Source organism: Physeter macrocephalus, chromosome 14 (assembly GCF_002837175.3).
Source record: "Physeter macrocephalus isolate SW-GA chromosome 14, ASM283717v5, whole genome shotgun sequence".
In the NCBI taxonomy this organism is placed as follows: domain Eukaryota; kingdom Metazoa; phylum Chordata; class Mammalia; order Artiodactyla; family Physeteridae; genus Physeter; species Physeter macrocephalus.
In genome coordinates this window covers 20,981,951-21,002,454 of record NC_041227.1, presented here as the reverse complement: position 1 = coordinate 21,002,454, position 20,504 = coordinate 20,981,951, and the positions used below count along the sequence as shown (strand labels likewise).

General features: G+C 40.6%; 2 protein-coding genes across 2 annotated transcripts in view; both read right to left on the bottom strand.

Moving 5' to 3' along the window:
• Positions 1-323: 323 nt before the first annotated feature.
• On the bottom strand, positions 324-14,095 carry LOC112066208 (maestro heat-like repeat-containing protein family member 7). Its single transcript, XM_028499878.1, is given in 15 exon segments — positions 324-359; positions 830-936; positions 3,933-3,998; positions 4,255-4,354; positions 6,111-6,233; positions 8,969-9,124; positions 9,942-10,039; positions 10,042-10,105; positions 11,253-11,310; positions 11,312-11,391; positions 11,719-11,833; positions 12,123-12,260; positions 13,484-13,493; positions 13,496-13,673; positions 14,081-14,095. Coding segments are annotated over 15 exon segments (1,344 nt in total).
• A 1,723-nt stretch (positions 14,096-15,818) lies between these two features.
• MROH8 (maestro heat like repeat family member 8) overlaps positions 15,819-20,504 on the bottom strand; it is a 10,360-nt gene continuing 5,674 nt past the window's right edge. The window contains 2 exon segments of the mRNA XM_028498622.2: positions 15,819-16,259; positions 18,819-18,964. Coding sequence (XP_028354423.1) covers positions 16,122-16,259; positions 18,819-18,964 — 284 coding nt within the window. The 3' untranslated portion in view covers positions 15,819-16,121.

Genomic DNA, 20,504 nt, shown 5'->3' with positions numbered 1-20,504 from the left:
AAAAGCCTGGTAATTAGACCACTACAGACCATTTCTAATTAATCTAGCATACCTCTCAGGGAGTTTCCACCCTTCCACAGGCAGCTTATCAAAGTAGTCACACAGTACAAATTAATCTCTTCCTCAGAAAATTTCTACTTGTCAGAAAGTTTTCTCCAGCTATGGTTAAAGGTTCAAGCAGACAGTGGGTACTCAACAAATAATGGTTCCCATCTTAGAGCCATTTGAGGATCTGATGACAGCAGTTGTAGGAGAGGAGTCAGGAAAATAAAAAAGGGAAAGTAAGGAGTGGAAACCTCACATATATTGGGATAGATTTAGTATTACACCGCTTCAGAAAATTTTTCTTGCTTGAATGTCTTTAAGGGAAAGAGAAAGGCCATAAGGAATTTTATAAAAATCATCATTAGTATCAAATTATAAGAGCTGGTTGTTACTTTATTCTTAAGATTATTGACAAGTAGACTGGGCCTTGATAAAAGAGCCAACAATACAAACACTGCAACATTAACATTGATTTAGAATCTCTTGAAGTTGTCCTAGACATGTTTATGAAGGCTAGAATTTTACCATGTTCTGGCATGCCTCAAAAATTCAGTGAATTTTGCAAATGTAAACCAAGAGCTGCTCTCTCTTATATATTGTAATTCCTTAAAGGTTTTGACAGCAAAAAATATGTTCTGAGGTAATTAAATTTCTGGAGGAAGCTTCTTGCTAATGGAGCACCAGTTGCTTCCGTGGCTTCTGAAAGGATTAGTTTTTACCTGATGTTGCTTGCCTTGCACTTCTAGGTAGGAAAACAACCTATGGGCTTCCTCAACCCACAAACTGTCTGCCTGGGATCTGGTTCAGCTCCCACCTTCTGGACTCGGAACAGAGCCTGGGAGGCGATGATGCGTAGAAAGGGCTCAGGGTCATGTAGCAGCTTTCTCAGATCTAAAGTGGCAAGAAAACCCAGGCTGGAGGTGAAGATCTATGGAAATGATCACTGGTCCAGACACAAAACAGCCAATATGCCTAGAGCAGCTGAGATGAAGGCCTAACTTTTTCCGAGCCTCTGTGTGAAAGTTTGTACATTTGTAGATCAATTCCAGTTTTTGACCTACAAAACTTACTTGTTTCCGAGTTGCCAAATATTTTACTCCTTTACAATAATCACACTGCCAAGTAGTCTAGAGTCAAATAATATGGACCTACCACGCTATGTGTAACACTGTTAATTTCTGAGTTCCTGTGTTGGTCCTAGAGGTTACTCTTAAATCATTATTCCCTTTTAATTTTTCTTTAAAACATTTTGTATATGTTTTCATATTGCAAAAGAAATACACGTTCATTGTGTAGAAAATTTAGACAATACATACATGTAGCACTAGAAGAAAATCAAAGTCACTGCTACTCCTACTACCAGAGAAAACCACTGTTACTTTTTTGGTCTTTTCTCTATTCATTCATTTACACAGGTATGCTTTTATATTTTGTCCAAATGGAACCATATTATACATATTATCTAATCACTGCTTATTTTATTTAATAATGTTGCATCATCTTTTATCCAAGTCATTTAAACATTTTTCTACAATATTTTTCACGGTTACACATGATTCTACAATATGGATATACTCTAATTTATTTAACTAATTTCCTATTTTTTCTAATCTTGGGTGTTTCCTATTTTTGCTATTTTAAATAGCACTTAAATGAAGATTCCTATAGCAATTTTTGCTTATTTTCATAGTTTAAATTCCTAGACGTGGGATTGATAAGTCATAGTATATATATATACTTTTTTTTAAATAAAATTTATTTATTTATTTTTGGCTGCGTTGGGTCTTTGCTGCTGCGTGGGGGCTTTCTCTGCTTGTGGCGAGCGGAGGCTACTCTTCGTTGTGGTGCGTGGGCTTCTCATTGCTGTGGCTTCTCTTGTTGTGGAGCACGGGCTCTAGGCACATGGGCTTCAGTAGTTGTGGCACGTGGACTCAGTAGTTGTGGCTCGCGGGCTCTAGAGCGCAGGTTCAGTAGTTGTGGCGCACAGGCTTAGTTGCTCCGCAGCATGTGGGATCTTCCCGGGCCAGGGCTCGAATCCATGTCCCCTGCATTTGCAGGCAGATTCTTAACCACTTCATCACCAGGGAAGTCCAGTATATGTTTATTTAAAGGGTTTTGATACATATTTGCCAAACTTCCCTGTAAAAAAGTTGTATCAAATTATGCTCATACTAGCACAGTGTATGATAATGTCGGTTTTCCCTTAACACATCAATGTTGAGTATTAACTAGTAATCTTTGCCGTTTTGAAAGAAAAACACAGACTATTATCTCATCATCGTTTTGTTTCGCAAACTTTTGATTACTAGTAATACTGAATATTTTTCATATACTTATTGGCTATTTGTCTTCTATGAACTACTTATTCATACTGTTTGCCACTTTTCTTTTGAGGAAGTACTGATTTGTTTTAAGGATATTAACCCTTTATTATAATGCAAATATATCCCCCCATATTATTAATAATTTTTCAATTTTATGTGTTTTTATCAAAATTGGTTTTTAAAATTTTTATGTAGACAAATTTATCATTTCTTTACCTTATGCATCTGTGTTTGTATGATACTAGAAAAAGCTCTCTTTTTAATTTCTAATTTTCCAAGATTTCAAAAGTGCTCAGGACCTCTTCATAGTTGGAGTTTTTTATTTAAGTAGTAGTTTAGTCTTTATATTCATCACGTTTATTTCCAAAATGGAATATCTGACTAGTCTTTAGTTTCTTTCAGTTCTTGCATTAATATCTGTCTACATGTTCTGCAGAACACAAGAGCGCAGACGTCAATTTTGGAATCCAGGGAACTGAAACCTAGTTTGTCAGGAAATTGATTTAAAGTCATATTTAAATTTTTGTTATTTTTGTTTAAATTTAACTTAAAATTACCTGTGATAAATGACATAAACTTCTTCAAAATAGAGTGCTAGGATGTTCTACCCTATTTCTAAGACAGATAAACCACTGTTAGGGAATAAAGAGGGTGGGATTATTCCATTAGGTTTAACCATGTGAGATTGCTGATACCTGACTGTTCTTGCTTTACAAAATGGCAATTTTCTGTGGTTCATATCCTAAATATACATATCCTAAATCTTCTATATAGATAACTTTAGAATGGAAAATGAACTTTCGTTCCCCAGTGTTTTAGATTAGAAAATAATTTCCTTTTAATTGACCAGAAAATCAACCACGTGGAATCCTACCTCATAGAATAAGATAATCTACTGACTTTTCCTATTTTATTTTATTGTATTTTACTTTATTTTTTACTTCTGATATCTGTGAGGAAGTAAGAGACATTAGAGAAAAGTGGCATGATCTTTCTTAAATAAGTTTTAGCTTCTGCCTCTTTTACCTGTTACATATTTTTATTCTAAAAGAAGTGAATTGCTCAGGACTTTAATTTGGGTCTCAAAGTACATGCTTTTGGATAGTGAGACTTAGCATTTCATGGCACTTTCTAATTGTAGGACTACTTATTCAATGGAAATAGATAATTCTTTGAGTGTTAAATCCTCAAGGCTGTGCAATTACAGAAAATCATTTGCATGATGGTTGCCTCACACAACTACAAAACTTCTCTCTTAGCAAGTCCCCCCACCTTACAGGACAACTGCCACTTATAGACAATAGTGCTGCAGTCAATTTCTGTGGTACTTATAGGGTGTCATCATAATGTACTGAGATAGTATTTCTACATAGTTTCTTATTTTCTGACAGACAAAGTTCAGGAATTGTATTGGCATTCAGTTACATTCTTCAAGGGCTTTTTTACCACAAAAGCACAAAAGTCAGGCTTTCTGGTTCCCAGAGGCTCAGCTCTGCCCCCAGTCACTGCCTCAGATACCTTCCAAAATATGGGGCACCCCAAACCCAAGTGTTTATCACTTACCATCCTCTATCCAGTCAGTGCCCTTCATCCTGAGCTCACTGTGATCCACGTACCTTGATAAGAGCCCTAAATGCAGGATAAAGTCAGTGAGTCTGTGATCTGGATGTGGCTTTAAGCAGCTGGCAGAACTGACCTTTTGATAATTAGATTCTAAAAACTGAACTCCTCCAAGTGCCTGATAGTTACCTACAGACAACATAGCCCCTTTCTCCAAAGAAGTATTTTCAAGGTCATCTTCATAAAGAATGGGGATAATCAAAAACACCATTTGGGAAAGCACAGGATAAAAGTGACTGTAAAAATGAAAGGATTTTCTTTGTACCTACAAACAAGACTGCCGCTCTTCTGATAGGAAGTTTTGCATTCTTGGAGAACATCAATGTTTGGGCTAAGATGTTAACCTTCCCCTTGCATTTTTTTCCCTAAGTGGGGAAAAAAGTCAGAGTATAAAGGAGTGAAGTAGCAGCACTATTATTATCAACCTCACTACAGTTTTCAGAGTCAGGGACAACGTCAGATACACATACAGAGTATCGTCAGTCGTTGAAATAACTACAGTTGCTCAGCGAGTATCATGCCACAATACCAAGGCCCTCGGCAATGTTAAATCCTCTGAATACACCTTGCTCACACCCACTCACGTGCATATTGTGTCTGTACTGCCTCTAATCTGCCTTCACTTCTCTATCTAAGTCTTCTCTTCTCGGGCCTCTAAGCTCAGCCTTGAGCTCTGCCTCCCTATGAGCTCTTCCCGGCCAGCTCTTGCTGTCCTGACCTAACCCTGCTCTGAGTGTTTTGCAGGTCCTCCTCTCTTGGCACATACCAATTTTCCACGTTGAGTTTCCATTCAGTGTTTCACAGAGGTTTGATCTCCCTCACTGGCTTGTAAGCTCCGCTTAAGAAGATTTAATCCTTGGCACATTTCTGGGTTCTCCACGGCCTGTTGCACATTGGATGTGTTATGCTTATTGGATGAATGAATTCACCCCTCAGTGGATCTCTTACAAGGATAGGCACCTCAGGGACAGAAGGAGGAGGACAGGAATTCGTTCTCATAGAACTTACAATTTAACATGGACAAGCTGTAGTCTCATCCATTGAGAGCACTGAATTTCTTACTGCAAATGCTGTCATCAGTACATCAGCTACAGGTTTGGTTGCAGGTCAAAGAGATAATCCCCAGTGGAGAGCCTGACATGACGGCACTGTGGGGCTTCCTAGACCTGCAAGTCTGGTCAGAGGAGCCCATACTGGGTCCTAAATGGCTACACATATGGAAGATCCCTGGGAATAGTCAGTCCTAGGGACTTCATAATAGGATCCCAGTGGTTCTAGACTCAGTTGTCTAGAAAACCAAGGATGGGCCTCCTTGGGCTGCCCTGGCTCAAACCTGCCCCTAAGATCAGCCACAGTAGCCTCTGTCAAGTTTGTGAAGAGAAAGGATGCCATCTGGGTTCTGGCAGAGCCAGTGGCATGCTGCTGTCGTGCTGCATGGTGTACAGCAGCACGGCATCCCTTGCTCGGGGCTCATGCTCTGATGGGGGGTAAACAATCCACTATATCCAAGGAAAGGATTAGAGATCATTGCAAAGGCAATACATAACCCCATTTCCATTACTCCATAAGTAGTTTTTTGAGCATATACTATCATCCTGACTCTGTAGCCTCTGACCCAGGTTAGTGGCATTCCTAAGAGTTTACCAGTCTTTTTTGTGAGGAAGGGTGGTAATAGAAAGAGAATTTTGTTTCATTTGGGAGGAAGCTATGGAAAAACGGATTCACAGAACAAGACAGTTCACAGATATCAACTGTTGATGTGAGAAGGGATGGGAAATGTTTCCTTTACGTCATATTCCTCCATTAAAAACTATGTCTGAGGGCTTCCCTGGTGGCGCAGTGGTTGAGAGTCCGCCTGCCGATGCAGGGGACGCGGGTTCGTGCCCCGGTCCGGGAAGATCCCACATGCCGCAAAGCAGCTGGGCCCGTGAGCCATGGCCACTGAGCCTGCGCGTCCGGAGCCTGTGCTCCGCAACGGGAGAGGCCACAACAGTGAGAGGCCCGCGTACAGCAAAACAAACAAACAAACAAAAACCAAACAACAACAACAAAAAACTATGTCTAAAAAAAATAAGCATGTCAGCATATTAAGGAGTTAGCAAAACCATATTGTTCACATACAAAGAATCTGCAGATTGTTCCAGCTTCACTAGGGTTGATGTACCAGGGATCTCTGCAGTACACTTCTTGGGGCAGCTTCCACTTCACGAACTGGGCACATATAGTTAGGACTTGCCTGCTCTCCTATGAAAAGGATTATCAGAGATCAGCATTTTTCAGCTGAGGTTACCTTTCTTTGAATAAAACTGACACTCCAGTCCAATATGAGAAGCTAAGAAACTCAGAATTATCCTGGTTGAAGTGAGGTGGGAGGTGGAAAGGAACCAGAGTTCTGCCCTCCTCCAACTTTCCCAAACAGTCCCTAAAGAGAACCCATAAAATCTGCAGGGTTCTGGCGAAGATGTAGAAACCACTGGTCTAGGGCAAAAGTGAGAGCTATCTAACACATATATATGGAATCTAAGAAAAAAAAAATGTCATGAAGAGATTAGTGGTAGGACGGGAATAAAACACAGACCTACTAGAGCATGGACTTGAGGACATGGGGAGGGGGAAGGGTAAGCTGTGACGAAGTGAGAGAGTGGCAGGGACATATATGCACTACCAAATGTAAATTAGATAGCTAGTGGGAAGCTGCCGCATAGCACAGGGAGATCACCTCTGTGCTTTGTGACCACGAGAGGGGTGGGATAGGGACGGTGGGAGGGATAAAGATGTTAAAAAAAAAAAAAAAAAGTGAGAGCTATCAAGTGTATTACCCAGACCAGAGATTTGGGCAGGATTTCCCACTACCCCATGCTCTAGAGGACTCCTACGCCCACTCACTGCTCCTATGTCATTTTCCTCTCACTCTACACAGGGGAGTGTAGCTCCCGTTCTCACAGTCCTTGTGAAATCTCTAGCTTGGAAGCAACTTTGGAGAGTATTGATCCTTCCTTGATCGCGATACTTGAGCAAAATTTAGCAAGTGGGCTTCTTCTCTACTCGCTGCTCTCAGCAGAATGGCTCCCATGTACCATACGACACCCCTGGTGAGGCTCCAAACAAGTATTTTGTCCCAGATCCACTAGATATTTGGGGCATTAAAATTCCTCTGGGGACTGATGGGAATACAAATTAGTTCAGCTACTTAGTTAGGAATTTGTAAATATCTAGTAAAGTTAAAGATACCCAGATATTCCACTACTGGGTTGATGTCCTCAAGAAACTCTCACACATGTACACAAAGAAATATGTACAGAAATGCTCATTGCAGCATTGTAATAAGGAAAAAAATGAAAATTATCTAAATGTCCAGGAATAGAAGGATGGGATAAGTCGTAGGATATTTACATGATGGAATTCTATATAGCAGTGAATAAATGAACTAGAGCTATATAGCATGGATAAATCTTATAAATATGTTAAACAAAGAAAAGCAAGTTGCTGAAAGATTTATAAATGATATATAAAGTTTTTTCATATATAAAGTTTCTTCTTTTTTTTCACAGAAAGTTTTAAACCATGAAAAATAATACCTCAGAAATGATAAGAACAAAATTCAGGATGATACTTCTTGGGGTAATTCAACTGGGGATAGGTGTGTGATTTTTTTCCTGTTTTATTTCTCAGAGTAGGTGGTAGATGTATGAGTATTTATCACGTTGTCAGTGCCAGTGATCCCTAACCTGTTTAATGTTAGATCCCTCCCCTCTGCTTAGGCTACCCTCTGAGAAGACTTGAAGCCACCAGGGAAGCCCTACAGAAAGTTTTAAACCATGAAAAATAATACCTCAGAAATGATAAGAACAAAATTCAGGATGATACTTCTTGGGGTAATTCAACTGGGGATAGGTGTGTGATTTTTTTCCTGTTTTATTTCTCAGAGTAGGTGGTAGATGTATGAGTATTTATCACGTTGTCAGTGCCAGTGATCCCTAACCTGTTTAATGTTAGATCCCTCCCCTCTGCTTAGGCTACCCTCTGAGAAGACTTGAAGAGCTGGCTAGAGGTTGTTCAAGGTTTGAAGGAAAATAAACCCAGAGCCTTGGCTGCTCTATGCTTTGCCTGATTGCCAGAGCCTGGCACGGGCGGACGGGGGGGTGGGTATCAATACTGCCACATATCCGTAACCTCCACGGGGCATACTTTCCCAGCACTTGGTTGGGCAGCTCTGCTCTGTACTTTATTGGGGTCTGAAATATTTTATGTTTATGGCCACAAGGCCATAAAACTTCCCCCATAACAAGGTACCAAGGTCCACCGTAATTTTAGTCTTGTTTCTGAATCTTTCTGTAAGGAGCATGGGTAGGTGAGAGCTCCAGCATTTTTCCAGAATCCCTGCAGCGTAAACCTACCTCTCTGGTTTGCTGTTAACTGGTGGTCATAGCACCTTGGAAAGGACAGGCTTCTGAGGTATGGGACAGTACTAAAGATGATGACATCCCTCCCACAATTCTTATGGCAGAAAGATTAAGGTGAGGAAAGGCATCTCCAGATTGTCAGAGAAGCTACTGTTTCTGACTTAGCCTCAACACAAGTCTATTTGTCTCAAGGCCACGAGACAGTTCTTGAACAAAAGAGGAAAGACAATAGAATATTATCATCATTAACAGAAACAGTGTGTTGAATTGGGCAGTGTGTTTAGGGCTCTGTGCTAGGTTGAATATTGGGGAGGGGCTACAAAAAGGTATAATACATGATTCTTACCCACAAAGGGCCATGATTTGCTATACAGAAATAAGGAGTAAGATTTTTCACACTGTTCACTTAGGTAAAATAGCTGAAAGGAAGCCTGTGCCAGAGGAAATGGGGAATAAAGATGGTACCACATCTTTGAGGGCAGGTACCCTGCCCTCAAAGACATGAATACCTGCTTGCACATTTGGCTCTGGATTTGAACTTCTTCAGGGCCGAAAGAAGTTGACAGTAGACATTACCTCAGCTACTGCATCATTTTCATCCTGAGAATACAGAAGAAGTGGGACCAAGCTGTCCAGGACTTGGCTCTCTACACCCTTCTTATCTGTGTATTTCACAGACTTTATGGAGGCTCCAAAGAGGGTCATGGAGAAACGATGAACATCAGGTCTTACCTATGAAGGGAGTGTTCAAAGGGAAGCGACTCACTGAAAGTGTTCATGCTTAAGTTGTAAGAGCTCTAGGTCAGCTGAAATGTCAGTCCCAACATGAGGCTATTTAGTTGTCGGTAGCTGAGGACAAGAAACCAAATATATGTGGAGATAGCCATACTTGCTGCTTCACACGACTTGATCTCTCACTCTACCTGTAGTCATCACAGCTTGTACCTGCTCCTGATATTAACCATTCATGCAAGCTGTCTTGCTGAAATTCAAAATCCCAGCCTTGGCATATTTGACTCTTCAGAATGTGGTTCACTGTGCCCCGTACTGCAGGGAGTCTTTCTTTTTTTTGTTTTTGGCCGCACCTTGCGGCAGGCAGGATCTCAGTTCCCCGACCAGGGATCGAACCCGCGCCCCCTGCAGTGCAAGCGCAGAGTCTTAACCACTGGACTGCCAGAGAAGTCTCCCCGTGTATTTCTTTTTGAGAAGTCTCTGGGATTTGGAATGCAGACATACATACAGTCCACCATCTTGACGCAGTTCTGATTGTCCCTTGAAAGGAAAGCAGATGTTTTTTTCTTATATAAACTCCTTCCTCATCCCATGAAGCAGGGGAGTACCTTGCGAAGTCTCTATGTCTCAGTTTTTTAAATCTGAAAAACAGTAACACCAGCCCTAACAACATCATGGGTTACCTGGAAGGGTCTTAAGAAAGTGCTCTGAACATAAAAGTACTATCTAAAATAGAGAATATTTATTACCAACTTCTATTTGCTGTTATGCCAATTACCTTCCCCATAGGAAAGTCTCTCCTCTCCCCTTGTCTTACATCACCAAATAAGGAGAAGAGGGTCCTCATCATGGCAGTCGGGGTGGTGAAATCCATCATCCTGACGAACTGCAGGAGTATCTGAATGGCCAACAAACAATCTTCTCGTCGGATTCATATAAGAAGTCCAAGATGCATGGCAACAAGCTCTTGATGTCTTCTCTCTGTGTGCCCAAAGGGAGCATATCACCACCCCTCCTGATTGCACTTCATCTGGTACCAAAGTAGGGCTTCCCACCTGTACCCTGTACCTGGTGCTTGTTGAGTTTTTGGTAGTGCTGGCCAGTCAAGAACAGAGAAGGAGTAAAGAGGGCCTGATGCCCTCTCTCAGTATTGGCAGGGCTGATATGTAGAGAAGGGAGCAGAGCTGTTGTAAGTTGCCTCACAGGACAGAAGTGGGACCAGGTGGAGATGGTCCAGCAAAACAGACTTGGGCTTAATATAAGGAATTGCTCTCGTAACAGTGAGAGAAAGTGGAATGGCTAGCTCAGGTCATAGCAATTCCTGAACATGGAAAGTATATCCAAACAGAGGCTAAAAGACTCCTTGCAGGAATTCAAGCAGAAATTAACTGAATTTTAATTCATTCTTAATTAAATTCTGAATTGGGATTCTGCTCTTCTGAAACCCCCAAAAGGAGGCAGTCTCAGCATTTTAAAGTTTAAATCATACATGTTGAAAAGTAAATAGAATAAGGCAACAAACATTCAAGTATCTAACCAACCAGAATTAACTTATGGTAACATTTGCCATTTTTGTTTCAGATCTGTCTGTCTATCTATCTTTTACATAAAAGAAAGAGAACTCAAGTGATAAAATTGAAGGCTCAGGGGTTAATCTTCTCTTCTGCCCTAGTTTTATCAATAGTTTCTAGCTAGGCTTGTGGAAAACTTCCAACATGAATGTCGGTGATCTTTGTCTTGGATGATAAGCATCTTGGGAACTGACACAATGGCCTACCAAATTTACACCATAGGGCAACATGGTACAAGGCATAAAAGGACACCTGAATTTTGCCCAGGTTGTGAAGATAATGAGGATACCTCCTATACAAACTGCAGGTTTCAAAAATTACGAATATATGTGACTTGGACTTCTACTTTCTTTTAATTTCATTAAATGTTTAATTGTCGGTACTTCCATATTTCCTAGGCATAAAATTCAAATGTACTCCCAATTCAATGTACAAAGGATGGACTCCCATCCACTCCTGTTCCCAGGCTACCCAATTTTCCTTTCCAGCTGTTACCAGTTTCCTGGGTATATTTCTGGGGTATGTTTTATTTGTGACTGAAGAATCAGGGGTCCTACCATCTCCTGGTGTCTGATAAAATAGTGCAGTCCCCTCAGGGCAAGAATTTTAAAGATTATTTCCATGAAGTAGCCAGTCTTTCAAGCGGGCAACAGAGTATATGCTGGGCAGTCTCCTAGCCACTGGACTCTGGAAAAGCTGAAAGAACCCAGAAATCAGCCAAAGAAGTTACCTTTAAGCCCTTTTCATGAGGGGAGCCACCTTCCCACCAACTCCAAAGTACATATTTTCCTTTGAATCCTCTACTATACAGCACATACATTACGGGGTGATGCTTACACTGTAGGTACATAAGGAACGCTGAATATGTGGGCAGAAGAATTTCAATAGGATTAAATCTGAAACTATTTCTGTACCATGTCTGAATAGGATCCTAGCCTGCCACTAAGTTGGATAAGGCCTAGGAAGGCAGGTGCTGCTGCTTTATAGGCTTCCTGAATCCAGCTTCTGAAGAATGAGTCTTACCTCCACAAAAAAGCCTGCAGATGTGAGTTTATGTTTATCATTCCCTCGGTTAAGAAGAGGGACTAGCAGGTACATGACCTTATGTGCAAGGAGGTGATTTCTCTCCAGCAATGCACTGCAAAACAGAACACTGACAGAACAACTCTTAGAAATGCTCCTATTCAGAGAACATTGATTGTTCCCAGGGTCGGGGGGCACCCTCTGAAGTTTTTGCTCAGCTTCAGGTGCACAGGAGGGTATGGCAGGGCCAGCACCTCTGAACAATTTGGCGGGCATTATAGGCATTTGCCCACCCTGTGATGAGAAGGTTATTCAACCTTGGTGGCTGTGATAACTAAAAGGGAAAAAAAATACCTTAAAACACCGCCGATTTAGAGCAGGTATGCATGGCAAGGGAGCCTTACTTGGCAAGGAGGGATATTCCCGGAAGACAGCAATCTTTTCCTTCCAGGAGAGTCCATCTTTTATTCTTTTCCATGATGTTGAATTCCCGGCAGCAGAATGTTCTGAGGAGGAGAGTCCTTGTAGCCTGTATGGCGAAGCTAATCAGACCAAAACAGTACAAGTGAATACAGTGCAGGTCCCTCTAACTTATGAGCATAAAATCACCCTGCTCTTGGGACTTCCCTGGTGGTCCAGCGGTTAAGACTCCGTGCCCCCAATGCAGGGGGCCCGGGTTCAATCCCTGGTCAGGGAACTAGATCCCGCATGCTGCAACTAGAGATTCTGCATGCCGCAACGAAAAAGATCCTGCGTGCGGCAACTGAGACCCAGCACAGCCAAATAAATAAATATTAAAAAAAAAAAATCACCCTGCTCTTACTGAGGAGGGCCATGCATTGATAGCTGCTAGACTGTAATTCTCTTCTTTCTCGATTTCCCAAAAGACTCAATGCTCTAATAACTTGAAAGGCCCTTCACACAAATTCTAAGCATAAAGAAATCTAACTAAATTTTGTTTCCCTGGGAGTATGGAAAGAAATCTATGATAAAACAAATGATATAGGATGCTAAACTGATATTCACTGCTTTCCTTTTAAAGCTTTTTTTAGATAGAATTTACACCCTATGAAATTTACCCCCACTGCTTTTTAAAATTACTTATTGAACTAGTATCCTGGACATAACATCAGAGGATCTTAAAGCTGGAAGGGTCCTTGGAGAACACCTAGCCTGATCTCACTTACATATAAGGAAACTGAGGCACGGAACAACAGAAAGATTTGCCCAGGGTACGTAGTTATTTAAATGAATGAGAATTAGAACTCAGTTCTCCTGCCTCTTAGTCAGTTGTTCTTAAATATTCCACATTATAGCATTTCCTCTGAAAGAAATCCATGTGCCCCAGCAACACTGAGAAATTTCTACTGAAACCCTAATGGGGAACTAAAAATACCTCTCCATGCAATGAAGCAGAAATGAGAAAATGTTCAACTGTGGATCAGTATGGTCTTGGAGGCACGTTTAAGGCTGTTTCGCTTGTCTCTGTCTCTACCTGATTTATCAAGAAAGGGCTGGCATACTATCACACATTATTTTGCAGAGCATCTGGACCCAGCTAGCCAAATTTGCCTTGGTACCAGTAAGACCAAAGACAACCGATGAGAGCCCAGAATGATTCCCGGGCATTTCATCTTGATGTCTCATAAAGGTAGCAGATGGGAGATCTCCTACAGCTGGGGCCACATCTTGGCTATCTTTGCAGCCACCACAGTGCCCAGTGCTTAGTAAGAATCAAGGTCAGTGAAATCGCAATGGGCAGTACCACAAGGGATGACCTCTAAAGACACTTCCTGTTCTGTGTACAGGCCACTTGCGATGGCGACATCAGACATGGTGAAGCGAATGCTGTGGTGAATCTGGATGAGCAGTGTCATGAGAAGCTGAGGAAAGAGTCGGAACGTAGCTGCTCGGAGCCTGTTTCCCACAAACACCTCATAAAGGGCATTTGTTGCCTGTGGGAGAAAAGGCACACAGCAGAACTGAACACCCACTAGCCCTAATCCTTACTTTTGTTTTACTTCTGCTTGTGCCAGAACATGCTTTCTGGTTCTACTATCCCACAGGCAGAACGGGAGTGGTAATCAATGTAGGGACATGAAAGTGAGGGGGAAAAGGAATAGGAGTGAAGTTGTCACTAAAAGTTGCCAGAGTAAGGGGCATCCTGAAATCCAGAAGTACACTATAAGGAAACTATTAATATTTGACCACATACAAATTTAAAGCCAGGGCAAAATTTTTCATAAGCAAAGCTAGATGACAAATAATTTGCATCAATGTGATATTCTTAATATATAAAATGCCCTTACATATCAGGAAGAAAAAGTGAAAAGGCTTGCTACTCAAAGTGTGGGCCACATACCAGTAGCACTGACATCACCTGGAGCTGGTAGAAATGGAGAATCGCAAGCCCCAGCCCAAACCTTCCGCATCAGAATGTGTATTTCAATTAGGTCCTCAGATGACTGTGGTTTGTGTGTATATGAAAATTGAGAAGCAGTGGTGTATAGGACATGAAGAAAAAGAAACATAAATGACCAACTGAAAAACATATATAAATGTTCAACTTCACCAATGATGAAATTATAATTAAAACATGTTCCTTTTTCACCTATCGGCTAGACAACAATGCTCAGTGTGGTAAGGGTATACGGGCATGCTCACACACAACGGTAGAAGGGCAGTGTTCTAGAGGGCCATTTGGGAACACTATCAAAAGTTTAAATAAGCCCACCCTTTGGCCCAGAAATTCCCCTTCAATGGACTTTAGCCTAAGAAAATAATTGGGTATGTATAACAAAATTTATGCATGCATGATTAAGTTTGCTACAGGGGCTTCCCTGGTGGCGCAGTGGTTGAGAGTCTGCCTGCCGATGCAGGGGACACGGGTTCGTGCCCCGGTCCGGGAAGATCCCACATGCCGCGGAGCGGCTGGGCCCGTGAGCCATGGCCGCTGAGCCTGCATGTCTGGACCCTGTGTTCCGCAAAAAAAAAAAAAAAAAAAAAAGTTTGCTACAGCACTGTTTTAATGGCAAAAGTTTGAAAATTGTCAAAATGTTCACTAATAAGAAACTTAATAATGAAACAAATAGTTCTGTATCATGTATTACCTATTTTTTAAAAGGTAATTAAAACTAAACAAATTACTATGCAGCCACGAAAAGGATAACTGAGAGCCCTATATATTGATATGGAAAGTAGTTAATATATCATTAAATGAAAAACAGCAGGTCATCAAACTATATGTACTATGATCTTATTAATACACATATACAATTTTATAGACTAATGTGATTAAATATATAGCTTTATCTGCCCTAACTCCTAAAACTGCACTAACAAGACATTACAGGGATTTTTTTTAATTTAGAAATTTATTGTTTAATCCACAAGCTTTATATAGCTTTAGTTAAAAAAAACACACACAAAAAACCAACAAAAACAAAACAAAAACAGTGAAAACAAGACACTATTTCAAAGTCTGGGCCCTTCCAGCTTTCCAAATAGAAGAGCTCTGAAAGTTGTATATACCAATCGGAAGAACAAGACAAAATTATGAATGGAGCCATGACATTTCATAAAACAAAATTTTATGTAACACAAGGATCCTTCCTGGGACTAGTTAACTGCCTTTACAAAAAAAAAAAAAACCAACAGAACAGAGTGAAATTCCAGTGTTCCAAATCAACTTGTTACACATCAATATAAATCCACAGTGTCCTGGCAGACAACATGCTTTCATTTTCTGTCTCATCCTAGAGCTCAAATCCTGATTCATTTCAGCAGAGACTTCACAGGCAACAGAAAAGATTGTGGCATTAAAATACTCATTTATACTTTTGTGGTAGTTCAACAGTGGTCTTATTTCTGGGAAAGCTTGCAAAAACCATACAAGGTTGGAAGCATCATAACTTAAATGGGTGCTAAGACTCAAATGAGAAAAAGGAAAAAAGAAAGAAAAAGTAGAAAGAAAAACCTCTGGGAATAGACAGGGGCATTTAAAGGAACCATAAGAATGCCAACAATAGTTAAACCCCCTTTTTTAAAAAGGGGATTTTTTTTTTTTTGGCTTAGAATATTTCACTCTAAATGAATTAAAGGAACCATAAGAATGCCAACAATAGTTAAACCCCCTTTTTTAAAAAGGGGATTTTTTTTTTTTTTGGCTTAGAATATTTCACTCTAAATGAATTTATGTCAGCTGTCAATGAAAGAATGTCACTAATACACTGTGGACACCTTTTGCAATGTAAATCCATGCCCTTTTTTTTTACATGGTGAACTTCAACCTAGCAATTATTACAACAAATGTTATAGTCTAAAGCTCAAACACATTTTTAGCAATTTTGAAACTGAATTGCATACAAACCAAATAAAATTTACATCATAACAAACATTTCCGCCTAGGACTGTGGGGACACTTGAGCCTTCCACATTGATCTCAGGGCCTTTTCACGCAGGTGCTTTTCTAAGTCATCATAAGGTAAAGTTCGGCTGAGAGAAGACAAAGATCTTAGGAATGATGGCTTCTCAAGTTCACTCTGAGTTTGTAGAAAAATGATAAAAATACAATTATGTATTATAATCTCATTTTATAATTGTAAAGGCTTTTGAAAAGTTTCTTGGAATGTTTTAAACAACTGACATCTCATTCAATCCAAGATTAGCTTTTTATTATAAGGAATGAATACGTTACAGAGGATAAAATTCCTTGTCCACTGGTTCTGCCTGGGTTGGGGATCTCATTTTCCCTCTCAGCTAGATTTTACCAAGCGCTCCATGATGGCTCTCCCCATCTTTAGTCTTTGCTTCCCCACCTACCCACCCTGTGGAATGCTGTCTGATTAAGGTCCTAAAGGTGACCACTGATGCTATTACTTCCAGCTCTCCTGATGTCATTAAAGTCATTATTTTGAGTCTTTGTTTCCTATTAAAATGCAAGTCCTGATTTGAACAATAAAATCTTTTGTATTATTCTGTTTTTCTGATTATAAACACAGTATCTGTCATAGAAACTTTGAAAAAATAAAGTATAAAGAAGAAAATAAAAGACACCAATAATTCTACATATCTTGAGAAAATTCCTTCCAGTCTTTTCTCCCCTGCATGTAGATGGTATAAACTGATAAGCTCTCTGGACTGTAAGCAGCAAATATAGCAAGAAGCTGACTTCAATGGCCTGACTCTCACCTGGATTAGTACAGCAAGCCAACATTGGGTTACACTGCTCCAGTTCTGCCCCCTTCCAATCTATTCGTCCAGCTATCACCAGTTTCATCTTTATAAAATGCAAATTTGATCAGGTAACTCCCTACTGAAACTCTTTTCAACAGCACTCATGGAGGTCAAGGCCCTTCTCAATGTGACGGCAGCTAACCTCTTCAAATTCATCTTTTGCCTTGTCTGGTAGCATTCTGAGCTTTAGCCCAATTAAGTTTCATGCTGCCCTTTCTTGCTTCTGGGCCTTTTCACCTTCTGAATTCTCTACACTTTTTGTTTACTGACTGAAATCTATATACGCTTCAAGACTTGGATCATGCATTTTCTCCTGAAGCTGGGTCAGGTATCCTTCTAAGTGTACCCATAAACCACATGTGCATATTGCTAACATGGTATTTGTGATACTCTGATAAAATTACCTTCTTATTCATCTATTTCCCTGACTGGCTGTGGATGTAGGTCAAGGCACAGAATGGACTTTTTTTTCAAAATTCACTGCAGCAATCCATCCCCTTTATTAATTACAAAGAAATCCTTTATAAAGCCCTGCCTGCTGACATGAAGTATAAAGAATAGTCCAAGTCAAAAGTGAAGACCAACATTCTGGCTTTAAGTCTTTTTAAAAAAATTTTATTGGCATTACACATAGAGAAAATGTAAAGCTTGTTGAATTTTCACAAACCAAAAACATCTGTGTATATACACTCCAGGGAAATGAAACCTGGATAAAGAGGTATCTGCACTCCCATGTTCACTGCAGCATTATTCACAGTAAATATGGAAACAACCTAAGTATCTGTTGACAAATGACAGACACCTTTGACACTGTGATTAAGGTGTACCAGGCTTCTCTGAGTTCATCAGACATGCTCTGCTCCTTTCTACCACAAGGCTGTTAAACATTTCATTTCCTATTTCTGGAACACTCCCTCCAATTCTAACTTCCCCTAGTTTCTCCTATTCATTCCTTAGATTTGAGCTCCTCAAGGGTTACTTCCTCAGAAATGCATTCCCTTAACCCCAGGTCAAGATAAATTCTTCTGTTATGTGCTCCCATAGAATGAACGAGTGTTTTACCTAAACAAGGAATACTGTATTAAGTAGGATAATACAGATCTATAGTTACTGACCTAGAAAAATTTTTTTCTCCCACCATCTCTGATGTGTGTTTTTCTATAATCACATGCATTTGTACGTGCAGAAAAAAGTCTGAAAATATATATACCAAAATGTTAACAAGAGTTATCTTAGGAGAGGGGGATTAGGGAAGATTAACCTGTAACTTTTATTACAGTTTTTCTCTGTTTTTATAGGAAATTTATAATTTTAATAAACATAAGTATAAACATAAATATAATTTATAAGAATATGTAAATATATTTATTATAAATATAAAAATAAATATAAAAGTACTGTGGACAAAGAATGTCATCTGCCATTTCAGTAAACAAAGGATGCTGAAGACATCAGCTGTCCCACATCTTCCCCTATGTAGAAAAGCACTAAAATCATTAACTTGAGATGTCTGTTTTTGAGATTAGCAGTCATCTTTTGATGTTTCACTAAATGTTTGTTTGTTTTTTCCAGCAAAAACTCCTTCTTATCCTGGCTCCTCCCTTACTTCTTTGGAAGAGTCCCTCAGAGCTGTCAGAGACACTGTCATCCCAGGCTCCAGTCCTCAGTAAGGCCTCCAAAAAAATGTAACTCTTAACTTGTAGGCTGTGCATTTTTTTTTTCAGTTGACAGTATAAATATAAATAAATTTTACAAATTTTTAAATAAATAACTTCTACACTATAAATTATTTATATAATAAATGTTTAAAATATGTGTTGGAATGGAGGAATAATTTGGATGACTCAGAGGATTGCTGCGCATACCTTTAGTTCACCATTAAAAAACTCCAGGATGGATTGAATCAGCCTCTCAGCAATGACTTCACCGAGGGGGCCCCGGTGGGTCAGGTGTCTGAAGGTGTCTGTGAGGGATTCCCGAGGGAGTCCAGGGATATCTGAGATGTCCGAGTCTGTAACACCGGAAGAAAGACATTGGATGACACCTCTGTACTGTGTGAAGTCATACGGTTTAGTGGGGAGAACCACCGTACATCAGGATAGACAGGTCCTGTTCTCACCTTTACTATTTCCTCTGCAACCTTGGACAAGTCCCTTCCCACCTTGAGTCTCAGTTTTCTCAATTACAAATTCAATGTACTCTAAGGGCCTCCTAAGCTACAAAAACCTTTAAGACTAGGGCTTCCCTGGTGGCGCAGTGGTTGAGAGTCTGCCTGCCAATGCAGGGGACATGGGTTCGAGCCCTGGTCTGGGAGGATCCCACATGCCGCGGAGCAACTGGGCCCGTGAGCCACAACTACTGAGCCTGCGCGTCTGGAGCCTGTGCTCCGCAACAAGAGAGGCCGCGACAGTAAGAGGCCTGCGCACCGCGATGAAGAGTGGCTGGCCGCAACTAGAGAGGGAGGGCCCATGCACAGAAAAGAGGACCCAACACAGCCAAAAATAAATAAATAAATAAAATTTAAAAAAACAAAAAGGAACAAAAAAACCTTTAAGACTGAGCAGTAGCAGGCTGGTTAAGAGCATGGACTTCTCTCAGCTTGAGACTAGTTTGAATCCTGGCTCTACCACTTACTAGTTATATGACATTTATTAAATTAGTTTGCCTCTTGAAACCTTAAATTCCTCACCAATAAAACAGGGTTATTGGAAGGATTAAGTGAGATAATACACACCAATAAAACAGGGTTATTGGAAGGATTAAATGAGATAAGTGGGAAAAGACTTATCCCAATCTGTGGTCCATGGTAAGCACTTAAATGGTAGATATTATTATCCAAATTCAAGTCTTTGACCCTGTGGTGACTAGAGCTTAAACTATAGCAGCCCTTGGTGCTGGTCTCTTCCCACCGGAGCAGGCTGCAGAGTAAGTGCTTGAGGTATCTCCTTCCCAACCTGGGATATACTTTGGGCACAGGCTCCAGAGTCTGCCTCGGCTCGGATCCATGTTCTGCCTCTTTCTAGCATTCTGACCTTGTGCAACCTTACTTTCTCTGGGCCTATTTCTACATTTCCAAAATGGGGATGATAACAAAACTTTCTTCATTTGGCTGATACAGAGCCGACTCCAGTGAAGTGTTGGCAGATATTATTCTTTTGCTCACTAAGTGACAGTGATTATGGTTGTGTCATTGTCCTCTTCATGTAGCTTCACATCCTTGCTTCCTCCATTTTTTTTTTTTTTTTTTTTTTAGGATGTTGGGGGTAGGAGTTTATTAATTAATTTATTTATTTTTGCTGTGTTGGGTCTTCGTTTCTGTGCGAGGGCTTTCTCTAGTTGTGGCAAGCGGGGGCCCCTCTTCATCGCAGTGCACGGGCCTCTCACTGTCGCGGCCTCTCTTGTTGCGGAGCACAGGCTCCAGACGCGCAGGCTCAGTAGTTGTGGCTCACGGGCCCAGTTGCTCCGCGGCATGTGGGATCCTCCCAGACCAGGGCTCGAACCCGTGTGCCCTGCATCAGCAGGCAGACTCTCAACCACTGCGCCACCAGGGA